Genomic DNA, 20,747 nt, shown 5'->3' with positions numbered 1-20,747 from the left:
CTGCAGGACGGACTTAATCCCTAAATTGTTTTATAAATCGGGGGAAAAAGCAACAATTTGGACATTTATTGATGTGAAAATGTTGTGAATTATCACTGAGTTTTACACAACATTAAATATGAGTTTTTCTTCCTGGTCTCCTGTCTCTTCCTCCAGGTCAGCCTCCGCTCCTGGCCCCCTCTCAGTCTCCTCAGCCCTGCACCTCGGCCCCTGTCTCGGGCTCCGGGGCCCAGATAGTCACCGCCATCTACCCTCCTCCTTCCCCAAACGTCACCATGGCAACAGGGATGGTCTCCATGACAGCCGTGCCCTCCAGCATGGTCTACTCGGTCTCCAGTGCTTCCCCTCACATCCTGTCCAAACACACAGCATCCCCCGGCACTGTCACGCACACACACCAACATCCAGACAGACACCTGCCTGCAGACAGACCTGCAGACAGACCTGCAGACAGACAGGCAGACAGACAGGCAGACAGACAGGCAGACAGACAGGCAGACAGACAGGCAGACAGACAGGCAGACAGACAGGCAGACAGACAGGCAGACAGACAGGCAGACAGACAGGCTGACAGACAGGCTGACAGACACTCAGAGATGCTGATGCATTCAGACAGACATGCGGAGAGGCAGACCTCCAGCAGCTCAGCGGCCCCCCCCAGTGGCTCAGCTGTGAGATCCTGCAGTCCTCCTCTTCAGAGCCAAACACCGGGTACGACTGCACATGATGCTTCTTAAGTTAAAGTAGCAAGACGACATCGTAGAAATACTCTTTCACAAGTACAACAATCCTGGATTCAAAATGTTAGCTGTTTCAGAATCATATATAATACACATAATTGTAGTGGAGTAAAAAGTACAATATTGAAGTATAAAGTAGCTTAAAATGAAATGTTGCATGTAATGTTTCTACCAGAGGTGGAAGAACTAAGATCTTTGAAGTAAAATTAGCGAGACCAAATTGAATTGTTACAAGTAAAAGTTCGCAATCAATATCTTACTTAAGTAAAAGCACCAAAAGTACAAGTGCTTATTTAGCTAAATATCAGATTCATATATATTACATATTATGATGTTAATTATTATTATTGAATATCACAGCTAGTAAAGCTAATTTTGGATAATTTGTATTCTGCTGCTGGATGTTTTAACCTATAATGATATGTCATTATTAACGTATTAGTTGATTTGCATTGTCTTATAATCTGAATCTATAAAGTAACTAAAACGGTCAAATAAATGTAGTGGCGTAGAGTATTAAATGGCGTACTGTGAAAGTACCTCAAAATTGGACTTAAGTAAAGTATTTAAGTTAAGGTACTTCACTTTCCACCACTGTTTTTTTTTAATCTGATTTACATGTTAGTAATTGTTTGTGTTTTTACAGGCAGTGCACCGGGAACACCCAAACTAATACAGCTCTCTGTCAGGACCCCTCAGAAGGTGAAGGCGACGGTGGCGAACATCCCCGTGGGCAGCTACGAGGGAGGGGGCCGGGGGAAGGAGAGAGAGAGGGAGAAAGACAGGGAGAGGGGGAGAGAGAGGGAGCGGGAGAAAGAGAGGGAGAGAGAAGCTGCTGCTGCCGCCTCTAGTCGCTTCTCGTTTGACGCTGAGCTGCCGGGGCAGACGGCGTCTCCATCGACACATCCTGCGGAGGAGCCCCCCGCCTCAGAAAGACCCCAGGAGGGGGCTGCAGACCCCCCCGACACACGGCACAGAGAGAGCACAAACAAAGAGGTGAGAGAGCATCACACACTGGCTGTAGGCCCGGACATAATGAGGGGAAACTGTATTTATGTATGCACCATCATAGACCAAAGCAGATTCCTTGTATGTGTAATCCTACTAAATGTTTGATTTAGATTAATCTCATCTCCTCATCTCCTCTCCTCTCCTCTCGTCTCCTCTCATCTCATCTCATTTCCTCTCCCCTCATCTCCTCTCCTCTCCTCCTCATCTCCTCTCCTCTCCTCCTCTCTTATCCTATCTTATCTTCCCTGCAGGGTGGATGGAAGGAGTCTCTCCCCTCCTCACCTGCGCCTCCTCCCGCCTCTGAACCCCCTCCGCCCCCCCCACCCACTGAGAAAGAGAGTCCGACACCCAAGAAAGTCAAAATGCGCCCTCCACCCCTCAAGAAGACCTTTGACTCTGTGGACAAGTGAGTTACCACCTTTAAGAATCTCTCGTGTAGGTCTGCAGACGACTCGAGGCTTTGATGTCATGTGAGCATAGCTACAGTGTGACAATGAACATCTTAGGTCACAGTAAATCAAATAGAATATAATAGAAATAGTGCAGAATAGTCTATATATGTTGTGTAATAGAAGCTTCGGATGAGTCTTGTCCAAAGTGAACGTGTTTACTTTTGATTAATGTCACAGTTTCCAACAAGAACGGTAGAAGACGGGAAATGCACTCGACATACTCGTATTCATTTCCAAATCATGACTGGAAGGAGTAAGAGCAGGACACATACCTGCACTTCAAAATAAAAGCATTTCCTGTGAAACATTTTACCCTTAACTTCTGTCAGGAAGCAAATAAACAAATGTTTTCACTGCCTTCAATAAGAAGTTACAACAATATACTATGTCATTGGAATATTGATATATATAAGTTTCGACCAGATGCTATGGATGTTCTTTCAAAAGTTCAGGTGTTTAGCAGTCTTATGAGTGGGTGTCTGTGGACGGTGTGTATATACTGTGTGTGTGTGTGTGTGTGTGTTGGTCTGGCAGGGTGCTGTCGGAGGTTTACTTCGAGGAGCGCTTTGCGGAGCTGCCGGAGTTTCGTCCTGAGGAGGTGTTACCCTCCCCCACCCTGCAGAGCCTCGCCACCTCGCCCCGCGCCATCCTGGGCAGCTACCGGCGCAAGAGGAAGAACTCCACAGGTCTGTCATCTCACTCTGAAGACATTACACTTTGTTATACTGAACATTGGAGGATAGCTGCAGAGTAGGGTGGATTTTGTCAGCAATTTGTGTCTTAGTTAGTCTTGTTGTAGTCAAATGTCCAAGTTAGATTTGATCATACTGAGTGAAAGTCATTCTCTTTTTATAGTGAAGTTTATATTACATAATTGTCTGAGAATTTTTGTCATTTTTGTCTAAGTAATCAGATTTGAACATTTATGTCAATATAGTCTATATTCCGTACATAATGGCAGCCCACTGCTCCTAATCAAGCCCCCAAGAAGTGCGCCGGACTCTGAGGAAAATATTCGTTGTGGCCAAACGGCGGTACTACACTTCTGTATCAGTCGCTGGGCCCGGAAAGACTTTTTCCCATTGACTAACATCGGGAAAGAGACGTCTGTAAATCGTTGGATAATTTTTTTTAAACTAAATAAACTACCCAGTATGAACATTTGTATAGCTCTTATTAAAAACATTCGGTCCTCAAGTTGTAAAATGTGCTAATAACGTTATTCTGAGAGTTATTTGCCTCTGCATTATGAACGCGGATCTAACCCACGGGACTGCCGCCCGGCACGTTCATGTGACGTGTTCAGTACTACATGAGTTTTACCTTTACCCATGGATGCACAATAAGAACGGATTATATGATTATATGAATACTTTCGTGACGTTTCGCTCTCAAAAGTTGGGCCATTTTGTCTTCATGCGCCAATGAGCAGCTCTCATAGGAATGAACGAGACCCCACCTCCCACGCTGTATCCAGTTCTTATTATACATCCATGCTCCTAACACTAGGATTGGTCAAATGCAGGGAAGACGTTTCGTTAGTAGTACCTGTACTATGTAATGACAATACCATTTGAATCTAATCTAATCCAATTAGTATAGTCTAAAAACATTTTTATTTCTTCCAAGCTGTGTTGCCGCTGAGGTCCTGATTATGATATAGTTTCTATATTCAACCAGTGATAGTTATTCTGCTCTTTTCACTTAAAGGGGACCTATCATGCAAAATGCACTTTTTGATGTCTTTTATACATAACTAGGTGTCCCCGGTGTGTCGGGGAACTCACGCAGCGTCAGCAAATAAAACCCTCTCTCTTTTCCTCCGTACCCAAATCTCTAAAAACGGGGCTACAACGGAGCTGATCCAGATTTGCGTCCGATATGACGTAATATCTGAAATGTGGACCCACGGCACTATCAGAAACGTTGCTATCAGAAACAATGCCCGACTGTTTTGGACGTAATATGGTCGGTGTTTACATTAGCATCGCTAACACTCAGAGCTAACCTGTACTGGAGAGCATGTGTGTGAAGAAGCAGGAAATAAAAAGGAACTCACCTTGTGGTATAACCGCCAAGAGAGAAAGCCTTTGAGCTCCATACTGTTTCAGAAATAATCCTTGATAATCCATGATATGGCGTTTCATCACCGCAGTATTTAGTTTAGACAGTAGCTGCCGGTAGAATCTCCCGCATGAGCAGGCATAAGCTCCGCCCCTCTTTTTGATCAATTTTTTAAAAGCTTTATACCCAAAATCAGCACTTTTGAAACAGGAAGTGAAATAGAGGGATATGAGGCATGGCTAGAATGGGTGATCTGTTTGGTATTTTGAGCAAAACACTTCATAGACATGTTTATTTGCGATTCTATTATTTGACATTTTTTAAACCACGTATTGGTTATCTTTTTCTCTAGAGTCACAGTAACCCAGTGCCATGAAAATGGATAAAAAGATCAAATAACTTTAGTCGTAGTTTCCTATAAAGAAAGGAACATTGTTGCACCGACTGTCATACATGTGCAATCATTTGGAAAACAAATGTATGAATTGATAAGTTAGAACTACTAGTTTGAATTGACTTACACGATGCTCCTTACAGATTTATTTGTGATGAACCCTGATAAATACATCGATGTGATTTAAAGTGTGTTTCTTCTCTCTGCTTGTAGACCTGGACTCAGCCACTGATGAGCAAGTCTCTCCGAAGAGAAAGAGCCGGCGGCGCTCGAGCTGCAGCTCCGAGCCGAACACGCCCAAAAGCGCCGCCAAGTGTGAAGGAGACATCTTCACCTTCGACAGAGCAGGTGACGCACAGAGAAGAGTCCACATGTGCTTCATTTAGGGTCATTGTGTTCTGATATCCTCACTCTGAGTGCTGGATAGGTAGTGTATTGATAGATGGAAGTACATATATATGAATAGCTGTGTAGGTTGGGCGCCCTGTTTCTGTGTTTTCAATTGACTTTCTTTGTAATGTTTTATCTTTTTTGTTTGAATGATGTTTATGCTTATGACATAAACAAAGATGTTTATCATAGTAAATAGTTTCCTGTTGACTGAACCCCCCCACCCTGTCTGTCCCTCCCTCCCTCCCTCCCTCAGCCACAGACGGAGAAGACATCCTGACAGACATGGAGTTTGACAAGGTGCCGTACTCGTCCCTGAGGAGAACTCTGGACCAGAGGAGAGCGCTGGTGATGCAGCTGTTCCAGGAGCAGGGCTTCTTCCCATCAGGTGAGAGAGAGAGAGAGAGAGAGACACACACGCACACGCACACGCACGCGCACGCGCACGCACACGCACACACACACGCACACACACACACACACACACACACACACAACAAGCGGTATTTCTACTAGAACTAACATTTTCTTCGTCAATCAACCTGCTGATTCCGTTTTTGGCCAATTTTGTTTCTTTTCTCTTCTCACTATAATGGACAGCATGCACAAACACTTTTGTAATACACCATTTTTTCATTTATTTGTGTATAAATGTTATTATAACTTCTGCGGCATCGTCCTGCCTGCCTCACACCTTCTGACCAATCACAGTGCAGGAGGACAGGAGCCATTATTACTCTGAGCAGCATGCATGGGAATGATCTACAATATCAAATATTGATCACCTTTCTTGCTTTTTTCTTAGTTTTCCTATAAAGTTGCTAAAATTGTAGTTGTTTTGAAAAGTCACTACATCTACTGAGAAAGTCCCTAAGTTGTGAACAGTGTGTGTGTGTAACATTAGTCAGTAACTCTCCGTGTTTTTCTCTTATCTACAAGCATTTCCACAATGAGTTCAAACCATTTGAGTTTACACTTCATATAGCACTGTAATTTGGTTTTATGTATGTTTTGTGTGTGTGAGGACCCCAGGAAGAATAGCCAATGCTCATAGATGAGTAACACATGCGTCACTTCTGGGCAAAAAGTACGGCTCCGCCCACTTTTGGGGGAAAACAAAGCTGTCATTTGAATGGCGGTCAATACAAATTCTGAAGTTTTTGCCAATCCGATCAGAAATTTAAGAAAACCGTGGATTTGTGGATCTTCAAAGAGCCCGATTACGATGGCCAGACAGCCAAACAATTACATTAAATCATTTGAAATCGACGATCGGGCTCGATATGTGGTTAAATATAGCAGTAGGCGATCGATGTCCATAGATGAGTAACATCGTCACTTTACGGCCCCGCCCACTTTTGGGGGAAACCAGCGCTGTCATTTGAATGGCGATCGAGCCTGAAGCCACAGAGCTCTACTTTTACTGTCCTTTGTTCTTAGAGGAAGTACAGAAACACTGACCTCTGGATTTGTTTTAATGTTTGAGGATCAATAAACGACACAGCAGCTTGTTGGCATGATACAACTATTATTTTCCGCCTCGCTCATGAGAGTAACAGCTGGAGAAATGACAGCCTCGCCTGCTGATTTGAATTTAACCATATATCGAGACCGATCGTCGATTTCAAATGATTGAATGTAATTGTTTGCCTGTCTGGCCATCGTAACCGGGCTCTTTGAAGATCCACAAATCCACGGTTTTCTTAAATTTCTGATCGGATTGGCAAAAACTTCAGAATTTGTATTGACCGCCATTCAAATGACAGTGTTGTTTTCCCCCTAAAGTGGGCGGGCCGTAATTTTCGCCCAGGAGTGACGTAGGTGTTACTCTCATCTATGCTAGTGCTAATGTGGATCCTAATTAAGAATAAGTTCCCACTTGGAGACCCTGACTCACGTTGTTTTTCTTTTTGTTCTGGTGTTTCCAGCTCAGGCCACCGCAGCCTTCCAGACTCGATACTCGGACATTTTCCCCACCAAGGTGTGTCTGCAGCTGAAGATCCGGGAGGTGCGGCAGAAGATCATGCAGACGGCCGCGCCCTCCGACGTCTCCGCGTTAGGGATCCCCGACTCTCTGTGCTCCATGCCCGGCCCCTCGGGCTCCCAGGCAGGGGAGGGCTCTCTGCGGGGGGGCGGGGACCTGCAGGACGACGACATGGAGGGGGGGGCGGAGGGGAGCCCTGAGGACCCTCGGGATTCACACGACTTTTCAAGATGAGGGATTGCTGACAGATTAGACCAATCAGTGACCGCTGACGTCACACATTCCCCCCCCCCCACATGCTTTTTATAATTTTTTATTCTTTTAAATCCCACCCTCCTCTGGTCTGATCATTATTCCTTTCTCTGAGATGTTTGTATGCAATGTTCAGCCTTTTGTTTTTGGGTAATGTGTCCTATACCAAAAGAGGGAACTGGCACAAAAGCACGCACACACACACACACACGCACACACACACGCACACACACACGCACGCACGCACGCACGCACACACACACGCACACGCATCCTACAAACTCTTAATTCCCACACTTGACTCAGCACTCTGTATTAACCACCTTTTGAGAACGTTGCCAGTGAACGAAGGACCGTTGTGAGACCCTCTTACCCCCGCTCTGAAACGGTTAAAAGTCAGCAGTTTTAAAACACGGACATTATGTTTTGATATTTGTTTTTAAAAAAGAGCAGTGAGTATCTGCTTGAGGAACAACGTGTGTGTTAGATGAACTGTTAGCGTGTGTGTTTTGGTTCCTGCTGACATCAGGGGGCTGGGCCCTCAACAGCCGGAAACTATTTGATTGAGAAACATCACCGCGGACCTGGAGAGAGATCTCCTTTTTATTGCAGACCTTCAGGGGAGGTCGAACCGGAGGGACTGAAACAAATTGACTGAAACTCATGTGCCATCATTCCTGCAATTTCCTGTGTGTCCGAGTCCTCCCTTCTTGCGGCAGCACGTGGCACCGGGCGGAGCATCCTGTGCCTCTCTGAAGGAAGGAGGTGGGAGTCAACGGCACATCCTGGCTCTGAGTCCTAAAGGTCTGACACGGCCTTAATCCTCTATTGCCAAGCAGTTTTATTCACTTTTTTAAAATAATTTGTATTTAACATTGTCATATTCAGTTTGCTGTTGTACTATCCCTATGGTTATTATTATTATTATTACTCTTTATATCATTGCAGTGACCCGGTCCTTGGTTCTGACGTTTCCTTTATAAGATTTCTTGTATTTGTTTTTATAATTTTGGAGGCAGGTGAGAGAAGCTGCTGCACACTTCCTCCTCCGTAGTCTTCCCTTCGCCGGCCTCTCGCCTCAGCAACCAGTTTCTTTTTTAAATGTGCATTTCAAAGAGGAATAACGTTTTTTAAAAATTCTTTCAAACATAATAACGGTATGTTTTTAGCCTCTCTAAGTTTGATCTATAGCCTCAAGACTTGTACATCTCCTTCCTCCAGCCCTTTCCTTCCCTCCTTCCTCCTTTTGTCACTTTATTGCTCTCTCCAGACCTTTTTAAGACGGGCGGAGAGGAAACTGGAGGAAGAGAGGGAGGGTGATGAATCAAAGAGAGCGGTGGGATCTACTGGTTGTGTCTTTGTACAAGACTTGGTGTGTTGTAAATAATTACTGTAGAGTCAGTAGACTCGTTATATTATTGATAAGGAAAAATCTGTCATTGACTTTTAAGAAACGCATTACCCAAGGTGAAACACATGAAATGGAAAAAAAAACAAATAATAAATATGGCTATTAATGTTTTTGTGTTCTACTCGTTGTTTTGCAGTTCCAGTATACAGGAGAGGAATTTATATGAATAATTTAAGTTTGTATCTGTATCTTTCAGTATGCAAATAAAAATAGGTGTTCAATGAAAGTGTTTTATCGCTGGCAATGTGGAGAACGGGTTTTACTTTAGCAGAGATACAATCAGGGGTCGAGTATGTTCTCGACAAAGGCAACGTTTATTGTCCAGCATTTTTTTTTTTTAAAGGAATATATCACCGCAAAATCAAACACTTACATAATTCCTCTGATCTGTAGGGCTCTTTATCAATCAGTTATTCTGTGCTAGCGTTGGTGGGGAAAAGCTTAAAGGGGACCTATCATGCAAAATGCACTTTTTTTATGTCTTTTATACATAAATATGTGTCCCCGGTGTGTCGGGGAACTCACGCAGCGTCAGAAAATAAAACCCTCTCTCTTTTCCTCCGTACCCAAATCTCTAAAAACGGGGCTACAACGGAGCTGATCCAGATTTGCGTCCGATATGACGTAATATCTGAAATGTGGACCCACGGCCCTATCAGAAACGTTGCTATCAGAAACAATGCCCGACTGTTTTGGACGTAATATGGTCGGTGTTTACATTAGCATCGCTAACACTCAGAGCTAACCTGTACTGGAGACCATGTGTGTGAAGAAGCAGGAAATAAAAAGGAACTCACCTTGTGGTATAACCGCCAAGAGAGAAAGCCTTTGAGCTCCATACTGTTTCAGAAATAATCCTTGATAATCCATGATATGGCGTTTCATCACGGCAGTATTTAGTTTAGACAGTAGCTGCCGGGTCCCGCATGAGCTCAGACCCCTCCTTTTTTTGTAAAGCTTTATACCCAAAATCAGCAATTTTGAAACAGGAAGTGAAATAGAGGGATATGAGGCATGGCTAGAATGGGTGATCTGTTTGGTATTTTGAGCAAAACACTTAATAGACATGTTTTTTATATATTTTTATATATCTGAAAATAGCATGATAGGTGACCTTTAAGGTTTGTCAGATGGAGAAAAATCACACATCAAAATATTTCAAAATCAAATAATATGAATGGATATTGCAGCATTATTGAAGGGTTCACTATTCATGCTTTCACAACATTCACTTTTGATAAATAATTCTCAGTCATGTTAAAATAATGGCTCAGTAGGTTAAGGCAAATCGAACAGCTAGAACAGTCAGGTAGGATCAGAAAGCCCAACATTGTAATTTCATGAAGCCTTTTAAACCAAAAATAAACATAATATCAAAAATGTAAGCCGATACGTAGTCTTATAACCATTTCTTGCTATTATATGGATGTCTTCCCTGCCTTTTATCTAACATGTGTGCCTTTTCTCAAATATAAAGGAAGTAAAACACTCTTGGCGCTCACTGGCCAAGGAAAGAGAAATATTGACCCTGTTACTTAAGATAATCCACCGCTGTGTTGTGAGCAGTTTCATGTAGGTCTTTCTTTTGTGTGTTGTGATGGTTATAAACTAAAGGCATTAGGAAAACATGTATTTTTTAACTTTGTATTCTGTCCCTTTAACTGTAACAGGCTCATGAAGTGAAGCTCACATCATCTCTACTAGTTGACGTCATGGATGTATAATTAGAACTGGATACAGCGTGGGAGGCGGGGTCTCGTTCTTTCCTATGAGAGCTGCTCATTGGCGCATGAAGACAAAGTGGCCCAACCTTTGAGAGAGTGAAACGTCACGAAAGTATTCATATAATCATATAATCCGTTCTTATTGTGCATCCATGGGTAAAGGTTAAACTCAGGTAATACTGAACACGTCACATGAACGTGCCGGGCGGCAGTCCCGTGGGTTAGATGCACGTTCATAATGCAGAGGCAAATAACTCTCAGAATAACGTTATTAGCACATTTTACTACTTGAGGACCGGATGTTTTTAACAAGAGCTATACAAATGTTCATACTGGGTAGTTTATTTAGTTTAAAAAAAATTATCCAACGATTTACAGACGTCTCTTTCCCGATGTTAGTCAATGGGAAAAAGTCTTTCCGGGCCCAGCGACTGATACAGAAGTGTAGCACCGCCGTTTGGCCACAACGAATATTTTCCTCTGAGTCCGGCGCACTTCCTGGGGGCTTGAGAAGAACCCGTATGTGCATTCACAGAGCATGCGCCCCTTAAGCCCCGCCCCCCGAGCTCCCACTCTCGGCTCAGTAGAATGAATGGAGAAAATAAATATAGATTCGGCTTTTAGTGCATTTTACAACTTTAAGGACCGAATGATTCTAATAAGGGCTATAAAATAGTTCATACTGGGTAGTTTATTTAGTTAAAAAAAATGTATCCACCGATTTACAGACGTCTCTTTCCCAATGTTAGTCAATGGGAAAAAGTTGTTTTGGGCCGGGTGACGTCACGGACTGATACGGAAATTGCAGTACCGCCGTTTGGACACTACGAATATTGGGCACAGAGTCCGGCGCACTTCCTGGGGGCTTGGTTAACGTTAGATATGTCAACTTTAAAACATGGCTGTGTTGAATGAGCTCCAGGGTTTCAAATCATCATGAAAAAACATTTATTGATTTCACTTATATACACAACAGCACGTCAAACCTTTTAACAGAAGAAAAATCACATCCCGTTTCATACATTAATGATAAAAATGAATCATACAAATTTCATGAGGCACAAACATTGGTGCTATTCATAACGATTGCCATATCTTTAATTTCCATAACATCAAGACTGATCCCTCACATAGTCTTATAAAAAGTGGAAGATTAATTACTTTGGTCTGTTTGCTTAACTTAACTTAACATCAATTCTGACATGTTATAGCTTATCCTGCAGTACTCAATCATGTGGTTCCAGTGAGTCTGAAGTGGAAGCTGAACCCCTCACTTAGTCTTCGTTAGAGTCAGACTTCAGACTGAACTCAGTGAGCAAAGTGTGTCTTTGTCCTCAGAGGAGCTGCAGTGCGTCCACAGAGACCGTGTCCATGGCCAGGCCGTTCTCCAGAGCGCTGTGATAGATCTCCAGCGCCTGCTCCAGTGGCAGCGGCCCCCCCTCGCTCGTCTCGATGATGGCGATGGTCTCCCCGAACTCGTTACACATGATGGTCGGAGTGCCCTGCGTCTGAGAGGAGGAAGCAGAAGCAGAAGCAGAATCAGTTCAACTGACAGCAGCAGGGTTCATACACTTTTTCCACCACTGACTTCTCCATGACCTTTACCTAATTTTCCATGACCAAAAAAATTACTCTTTCTCACTACGACTGAAAATGGTTTATTTGAACATGGAACTGGAAAATAAGGTCTGAAACATGTTGTGCCTATCTAAAACAAATCAAATAGTAGGCATACTAGCTTCTACAGGCTAAAGCAACTAAAATCTCTCACCAGCAAAATACCTCGTCAGTTAAATGCCATTTTACGTTTCCTTACTATACGATACAGTATTTATTATCATTATAGTATTACTATTTCGTCGATTAGATCAAATATAAATTATATTTCATGCAACTTTAGTTACATTTCCATGACCTTTCCAGGTTTTTAATGACCGTAAAAACCCTGCAGCAGGAAGTTTTATTGATTGATTTGTTTATTCCACACATGGCAGTTATTTTAAAACAAAACATGTACACTTATCCTAGTTGTTTTTTTAAAGCGCATGGTGGAAAGGAGCAGGGAGAAGAACATTTATTTTACCTGCCCCTTCTTACAAACAAATAAAATAAAGCAATATTCTTTCACTCTCAGTTGCTTACAAATACTGGAACATAAAACCAGAACACATGTTCTTACAGCCCTTTAAATCATTCGGCAAAGAATTCCACTTCTTCACGCCAAGAGACACTCATCTGCTTTAAAGTAGTGCGTGCAAACTGATGCTTAACATTTCATTTCCTCCTATGATCCTCTGAAATTAAAACAAATTAGTTTTGTATATTTTCTGGCAGTATTCTGTTTTTTGCTCTATGCATAACTAAAGCCGTCTGTAAGTCAAGTATGCAGATATTTAAAGGTGCTGATTCAGTTTCATCCTGTTACTCATTTTAAATGTTACATTTTGCTCACCCACAAAATAGGGAAATTGTATATTCATTACTCTGTGTTATCTTTAAACAAAGAATACAAAAAAGAGAACAAGTCTTTATGAATGGGGGCTTGTTTAACAACAGCAACACTTCATCAATACACCTGTTTACTAACTCACAACTCGTGCAGTATAATCCGAGCTCTTTTGGGAAGAAGTGAGCATGTGACTGGATAAATGAGGATAACGTTTTGAATGTACTGAACGAGTTTGAATAACAGGAGCTTTAAAATAGCCGGTTTTAGAATTCTCCTTTCACCTTGGAGGCCTGCTAGAAAGGTTTCTCAGCAATACAAAGTGAAAACATACAAACATGCCCTGTTGTTAAACTCAGTTTGCTGCTCTGTGATGCTAGTTCAAGCCAGATACTTGGCATCTCATCTTGGGTGCAAGTTCATCAATGTTTGGGGTCAGGCTCTGAGCTGAGGAGACCCTCAGGATTGAGTGAAGGTGTGCGTGCAATATACCGGCGTGCCAGATCTAATAGTAATTTAAAATTATCCTGCGGGCCGAAATGAAATCCACCCCGGGCCTCGAGTTTGACACATGTGCTTTAATAGAACTAAACTTGGCCCATATGGTAGCTAATGACGTGCTTTTCTGATGAAAGTTTTATGTTTTTGTCAGAGATTTGAGAGTAGGATGTTCAAGAAGAAGTGAGCGTATGACTGGATAAATGAGGATAACATTTGAATGTACTGATCGAGTTTAAAAGACAGGAGCTTTAAAATAGCCAGTTTTGGTATTCTTCTTAAACCTCTGAGGCCTTTTTCCAGAAACCTATACAAATAGTAATTTTGTGGGATAGCTACTCCTTTAATGGTTAACCAGATAAAACTAAATGGCTTTTTTTCCAGAGATTTAAGAGTAGGATGTTCATTCTGACCTGCTGCAGATCTGAGGTCTGTATCTGGATGATCTGCGGCTGCCCGTTAGCCAGCTCCACCGTCGCCGGGTCGACCACGGCCACAGCAGAGCTGGTCTCCATGGTGACGGCCGCTTCGTCCAGCCTCTGCTGCCGGGCGTGCGTCTTCTTGTGGTTCCTCAGGTTGGAGAAGGTCTTGAAGGCTTTGCCACACAGCGGGCAGACGTGCGGCCGCTCGCCCGTGTGTGTGCGCCGGTGCTCCGCCAGGTGCATGCTCTGGATGAAGCCCTTCCCACACACCTCACAGCGGAACGGACGCTCGCCCGAGTGTGTGCGCAGGTGCTCCCGCAGGTGTGTGTTCTGACGGAAGCGCTTGCCGCACTCTTGGCAGGGGAAGGGCCGCTCCCCGGTGTGGACCCTCTGGTGAAGTGCGACTCCAGAGGAAGACACGAACAGTTTTCCACAGATGGGACACTGGTGGGCTTTGGTTCTCTTCCCTGTGGCGCAGCGCGTTCGCCCGGGGCCCAAAGAGAAGTGACTCAGTCTGTGGAGTCGCAGGTTGGCGGGAGAATTGAGCTTCTTCCCACAAATATTACAGTCTAAACCCCCACGCGAGAGACCGCTTGAATCCCCTGATTCTGTCTCTGCTGAGGTGGAGGGCTTTGAGCTCAGATCTTTCCCCGCCACTGCTTCTGTTTCGTTGTCCTCTTCTGTTCCCGTACCGGGCTGCACCAGGGTGGGGTGCAGCTCCAGAAAGTGTCCCTCTCTCTGTCTCCGGGTCAGGAAGCCGGCCTCGCAGTGGGGACACGGGAAAGGCGCCGGAGACCCCTGGTGTTGGGTGTAGCGATGAGCCGCTAACTTAGTGGGCCAGCGGAAGGTGGCGGGGCAGTCGGGGCAGCAGAGCGTGGCGGCGCTGGAGTGCAGCAGGCTGTGCTGACGGAGGTTGGACGACTGGGAGAAGGAGCGGTGGCAGACGTCGCAGCGGTACGGACGCACGCCCGAGTGGATGAGTGTGTGCCTGGTGAGGTTGGCGAGAGACGAGAATGTTTTCCCGCAGTCGGAGCACTGGAAGGGCCGCTCCCCGGTGTGGGTGCGGATGTGGTTGCGCACATGGATCTGCTTCTTAAAAGTCTTTCCGCAGATGCCACACATGAAGCTGCGCTCGGTGACGTGGGTCTTGCGGCGATGGTGAACGAGCTGCAGCTGGGAGGGGAAGGTCTTGGAGCAAGTACGACAGGAGAAAGAGGTTTTGTCTGATGAGGCAGGTGGAGAGACAATAGCTTTGACGCCTCCTCCGGTGTCACCCATGGGGGCAGAGTTAGTGACAGACTTCTCCTGCTGGGGCTCGATGGTGGTGCCTTCAGGTGGGGCAGACACCTCCATTTCAATGTCTTCCCCCTGCTGCTCCCCTTCCCCTCCTGTCAGTTCTGGATCTTGTCCAGGTGTACCCATCTCTTCCTCCTTGTGAGAAGTCAGTATGTTGATCTTCAGCTCAGTAGTGTGAGAGTTCTTCTCTCTCGCCCTCTGTAGGATGGCGAGGGTAGAGAGAGACACTCTTCTTGGAGCCAAGACCTACAGAAAATAACAAGCATAAGTAAAATGAAATGCTGTTGTTACTCTGAGGTTGTGAACTAATTTGGAGGGGCGTCTGCTTATGTTACTACCGTGGAGGTAGGGGCTGGTGTGTCAGCTGAATTGCGGTGAATGGGGGCTGGTGTGAGGGCGGAGTCGCGGTTGAGGTGGGTTCTGCGGTGGTAGAGGTACTTGGTCATGTTGGTGAAGGTTTTGTTGCAGAACTGACACTTGTGGAGGGGGTCTGCAATGTGGGACTTCCTGCAAGACACCGGGAGGAAAAGATAAAACAGAAGTGATTAAATATATACGGTTTTAAGAATAAAGCTTTTAAGATTCAAGCACTTCAGTACAGCCTTGATCCATGGTAGAGATCAGTAGATATATCTTACCTGTGCATGATCAGAGTCATCTCAGTGGTGAAGCCGGTGCCACAGTCCACACACAGATACCTGGCCACGCCCGAGTGTGTGCGCATGTGTGTCTGCATGGAGGTGGCCTTCTTGAACACCTTGCCGCACTCGGGGCACTCGTGCGTGCCCTGCTCGTGCACGCGCCTGTGAGCCGCCAGCCTGTTCACGGAGGTGAACGTGCGGCTGCAGAGTTCACACTGTTGGGGCTTGGTCCAGACTGCGGCTTTCTTCTCTGCCACTCTGATCCTAATGTCCTCCACCTTCTCCGTCGCCTCCTCCCTCCCCCGCACCTCCTCGAAGCCGCTCATGACGCCTGGCTCCCCGCTCTCTTTGTCCTGACACAGGAAGTGCTCCCCCTGGTGCTGGAGGAAGTCCTCCGGCGTCTGGAAGAGAAGGGAGCATTCTGAGCACTCATACGGGTGGATGACCAGCACCTCTGTGGCCTGCTGCTCCTCCCTCACGCTGGGGGCCAACCTTAACTCCAGTCTCTGCACCCCGTTCTCCAGGACCCCCGATGACCCCCGGCCCAGCGCAGGCAGCAGGGGGGGCAGCTTGGAGCGGCGCTGGCTAGGCGACGAGGAGGAGTTATCTGCCAGAGCCTGAGCGGTGAGGATCTGCAGGTGCATGGTGGCAGAGCCGGGGGCCGCCGTCACCGGGGGCAACAGGGTGGAGCGGGAGGGGGCCGCAGGTTTGAAGACAGACTGACGTGTCTGCTGTTGCAGCTGCTGCTGAGCGAGAACCTGGGAAACACACAGAAATGAACTTCAAACCGCTTTCTGATTTAATTCCCCTGTGGCTTTCTGTTAACATTCCCCAGGTACCTGCGCCAGGATCTCCCCCGCCTGCTGCTCACTCAGCACGTAGTTCTGCACGTTGTTCAGAGGAGTGATGGTGCCGTCCTCCTGCAGCACATACTCCTGTTGCCAAAAATACACAGATTATTACATTTTTGGGTTCCCACAGCTTCTTAAACCTCAAATTCAAAGTCTTTCTGCTTAATTTTCCTACATTTAGGAACTAAAAACAGCAAAGTTTGACAATCGCATCAAAGTGAATTATGGTTGAGAATTTTTTGAGACAGCTCTTGTAGAAAACAATCAAGCTATTGCAGGGACATGAAGACAGTGTAAAAGTATTTTAAAATGATCAACGTTCGTAAAAAACATTACAATATTTGTTTTTAGTCTTGCACAAAATATATATATGTAAGCACTTTCAACGATCCATGTGTCTGTTTTGGTCTATTTTCAAAAACATTCAAGGCCTTGATATTTTCTTCTTTATATTCACAAGCTTTCAATGATTTTAAAAAGGACAATCGGGAACCATTTTATATTCAATCAATGTAGTGCATTCTATTAACCTGTTAAGCCCGAGCCTGTTTTTCAGTGATGATACTTATATTTCTAGAATCTGTGGAATCTCAGTTTACTAGCTAATATCTTTATGTGCAGATCCGATAAGTAATAAAGTATTTCTACCGTGAGTTCTGTGCTAAGTGCGTTAGCATTTTTTCCGCTCAGGGCTCATTCAGACGCTTGGCGTTAAGAGTTGTGTTTTGTTTCGGTAAAAATGGTTCGTATCGTCGCTTAGCTGAGTTTCTTACCGTTAAGTGGGTATGACACATTCATAGGTTGTTAAATGTTAAGAAGCCCCCGCAGGGCCGTGGGGCTCAACAGGTTAAGTGAAGCTTGAGTGTTATTCTATCATCCAGGCACTCTGATTCATGTGTTTTGATTCTCTAAAAATGCTTGAAGCCGAGGACTGTGGTGTTTGCGTAACAACCACTCAAACTAGTATTTTCTAGAATTACAGAGATCTGACCAATCTGTGCTGGCCAACACAAAGTAAGAGACTCGTTGAGATAAATGTTTCACTTTGAAGCACTTTGAATGCACTCTCAAACTCGAAAGGTCTCACCCAAATGAACAAACTAGTTATAGATATGTTTAGTTTTACTGTCGGGTCACTCATTACTAGATGCATGATTACTGGCGGGCTGTCAGGAGAGAGAGAGAGCGCTCCGTTTATTATTCCCGTGTTATTGTAAGTTACTGTACACTTTTGAATAATGTAGTTAATCTACTATAATTAGTTTGTTTAATATCGAATCATATCCATTTGTTTTAAGGCTCAATAAATAACAAAGAAGACCTTTGACCGGCACTTTTCTAATTTTGTCCGGAAGATTTCAACTTTAACGGACATTTTGACCGGCAAAAAAATATTCTAACGAGAACTCTGATTCATAAGTTAAATAATTCTCCTCACCACGATCTCTGTGTTGCTCTGCGTGTTGCTGTGCGTGCTGCTCCTGCTGTGCGTCCTCCGATGCTCCAGCCAAGTGTCTGGGGAGTCAAAGAGAGCCAGACAGTCCAGACACTGGTACTGAACGGGCCCCGACATCTGACCCTCCGACCCTTCCTCTGTCTCCAAAACCTCACACAGCTCTGAAAGACAGTCATACACACTGACAGTTAGTGTTGTGTCTCACTATTATGCTAACTGTCACTTCACCTTTAATATATTGTACTTATGCTACTGTTTGCTCGTCTCTTTATATGTTGCATCATGCATCGGCAATGCAGATTCAAAATTCAAAGACTTTATTGTCATATGCACAACTGCTACTTTTAATTTAACTTTTTTAATTTGTAATGTTATTTCTGAAATATTTTGGACTGTTTATTTCTTGTGTCTTAATTTTTCTTATGTACATTGCCTTGTGTTTTTTATGCTGCTGCAACGCAAACATTTCCCAAATTGGGATCAATAAAGTACTTATTTATTTATCTATCTATCTATCTACCCATCCATCTATCCATCTATCTATCTGTCTGTCCATCTATCTATCTGTCTATCTATCTATCTATCTATCTACCTACCTACCTATCTATCCATCTGTCTACCTACCTATCTATCTATCTATCTACCTACCTATCTATCTGTCTACCTATCTATCTATCTATCTATCTATCCATCTACCTACCTATCAACCTACCTATCTATCTATCTATCTACCTACCTACCTACCTATCTGTCTGTCTGTCTATCTATCAATCTACCTGCCTGCCTACCTATCTATCCATCCATCTACCTATCTATCTATCCATCCATCTACCTATCTATCTATCTATCTACAGCGTCGTTGTTGGAAATGAAAATCTTAAAAAAATATATATACTCCTCCAACAATGCAACATACAAACAGTGCTCAATTAAATGAAATAGCTCGAGAACCTAACATTGTATAAGATGCACATCAGGACAATGAGAAGCGGTGGGTTTCAAAGTATACTGTTCCCTTATTGCAGATGTCTACTACTCCCTGTAACTGCAAGTATATTTCATTGCAACTGGTGAAATGTCCTCAACTGTCTTCTAATTAAAGAATACAAAATAAAAAAATATTTCGAGAACCTAATGGTGCAATTATAAATACATATAATAGAATAGAAAATATCCCAACCAATGTCTGGACAAAATCCACGTTTTAATGATTGCTCAAAATACACACAATCAGACCTCTCACCTTGGTGCTCCACCTCCATCCCCGCCTCCCTCATGTGCATCTCCTGGTGCTGCAGCAGCTCCTCTGGGTTCACCAGCAGGGCCCCACACTCCAGACACTGGTACTGCTGGGTCTGCCCCAGCTCTGGGACGCCCTCGAAGTGCATGACCTCCCCTCCCTCTCCTTCTCCATCACCTTCTTGGCCCGTGTGGATCTGCTGGTGGATCAGCACATCCTCCAGGGTGTTGAAGAGCTCGTGGCACTCGCTGCACATGTACTGGTGCTCCACATACTCCGTCTCCTCCTGCTGCTCCTCCATGCTGGTGTTTATGTGTATTAATGTGTGTCTAATGTTGGTGTCAAGGGTTTGATGAAAGATGACGTCTTGATGTGGAATTTCTCCGCTGTGTCCAATGAATTAAGACTACATGTGTCATCAAGAAGGCCAGTGTAGGTGCAAATCTGTGGTAAACAAAACATTACAATGTTAAAGCAACGGAGGGTGAAAAAGTAATCAGATCTTGTACTTGATGTATTGCTGGTAAAGGTGGAACTCATGTAAAGTACTTAATTTACTGCTGGGTAGCATGTGTAGCTAAAGTCGTATTTAAGTGTTGATCATATTGTTTCTCATTTATCTATATCTGAAAAGTAACTGTAGTGGAGTGAAAGTACAATATTAACCTCTGAGTTTTGGTGGAGTAGAAGTAAAGTGTAACATAAAATGCAAATACTCAAGATAAGTACAAGTACCTCAAAAGTATACTTTAGTACAGTACTTGAGTAAATGTACTTAGTTACTTTACACCAATGATAAGCAACAATACTAAAGTAGCAGTTATGAACCAGCCATCGAACGAGTAATAGCCTACATGATAACACTGTTACTCTCAACGATACATGTGTTATTAGTATGTACAATGAAAAGACCCAACAGTGTTTACATTCATAATTTTTAAATAACCCCGCGAAAAAACATCGCACTCGTTAGCCAGATAGCCGTTGGCCCTCTAATGCTAACAACACGAGCGCCACTCATTAACAACTTGCAAGTCATTGTCTGATTTTTCTTCCAAATGTGATTCATATCATTCTTTACAGTGTGCCATGGCATATGGAGAGCTGTTGGCGGCGCTCCCTCCGATAATGCAGACCTGTTTTCGGCACCGCGGTTTCCTGACGGCGGCTCCCCGGTTCGGCGGTCCGTCAGGCGGCGCTACCCACTTTTCCCCGAAGCTCAACGGCTGCGACGGCGGGCCCTTCTTTCCCTTTAGCTCTCATTTACTCTCGTTGGACGAGCCCTCGTGTGTTCACCCCTCTTCGGTCACACAAAGCGTACGCCCGTTCTGTTAGTCCCGTGTTACCATGTATGGCTTGGAAATAATTCAATATGAAACATGTCCGTGGGAAAATGTCATTTCAATGCGTGAAATGAAGCGTTTGCCCGCCGATCGACTCCATTCTTGTGATACGAAGTCCCGCCCAATGCGGTA

At 44.3% G+C, this 20,747-nt stretch overlaps 2 protein-coding genes across 3 annotated transcripts in view; one reads left to right on the top strand and one right to left on the bottom strand.

Annotated features, from left to right (window-relative positions):
* The window catches only part of cicb (capicua transcriptional repressor b), a 36,429-nt gene extending 27,505 nt beyond the window's left edge, over nt 1-8,924 (top strand). Inside the window, 7 exon segments of the mRNA XM_034123906.1 lie at nt 157-711; nt 1,387-1,736; nt 2,003-2,157; nt 2,729-2,889; nt 4,875-5,009; nt 5,308-5,439; nt 6,980-8,924. Coding sequence (XP_033979797.1) covers nt 157-711; nt 1,387-1,736; nt 2,003-2,157; nt 2,729-2,889; nt 4,875-5,009; nt 5,308-5,439; nt 6,980-7,269 — 1,778 coding nt within the window. The 3' untranslated portion in view covers nt 7,270-8,924.
* Nucleotides 8,925-11,346: 2,422 nt separating this feature from the next.
* Nucleotides 11,347-20,729, bottom strand: znf526 (zinc finger protein 526). 2 transcript variants are annotated; one of them, XM_034123957.1, is made up of 8 exons: nt 20,354-20,729; nt 19,276-19,716; nt 18,015-18,193; nt 16,565-16,660; nt 15,723-16,483; nt 15,423-15,591; nt 13,780-15,330; nt 11,347-11,930 (listed from the first exon to the last, which is right to left on the bottom strand). In XM_034123957.1, the coding sequence occupies exons 2-8, from the start codon at nt 19,571-19,573 to the stop codon at nt 11,757-11,759; spliced, it is 3,228 nt and encodes a 1,075-aa protein (XP_033979848.1). In that variant the 5' UTR covers nt 19,574-19,716; nt 20,354-20,729; the 3' UTR covers nt 11,347-11,756. The 2 variants fall into 2 exon arrangements, with proteins under 2 accessions (XP_033979848.1, XP_033979847.1); XM_034123956.1 differs by having other exon boundaries at nt 20,409-20,729.
* Nucleotides 20,730-20,747: the final 18 nt, after the last annotated feature.

Source organism: Trematomus bernacchii, unplaced genomic scaffold (assembly GCF_902827165.1).
Source record: "Trematomus bernacchii unplaced genomic scaffold, fTreBer1.1, whole genome shotgun sequence".
Lineage (NCBI taxonomy): Eukaryota > Metazoa > Chordata > Actinopteri > Perciformes > Nototheniidae > Trematomus > Trematomus bernacchii.
This window is presented reverse-complemented; position numbering and strand designations above follow the sequence as displayed.

Bases quoted from the DNA above. Each gene is read 5' to 3' on its own strand.
- znf526 (XM_034123957.1), bottom strand. From the start codon at position 19,573: ATGGAGGAGCAGCAGGAGGAGACGGAGTATGTGGAGCACCAGTACATG. The intron at 15,331-15,422 runs GTAGTAACATAA...TATTTTCTGTAG, and splicing joins CACCAGCCCCTACCTCCACG to GTCTTGGCTCCAAGAAGAGT. The intron at 11,931-13,779 runs GTCAGAATGAAC...TCCTCCTCTCAG, and splicing joins AGACCTCAGATCTGCAGCAG to ACGCAGGGCACTCCGACCAT.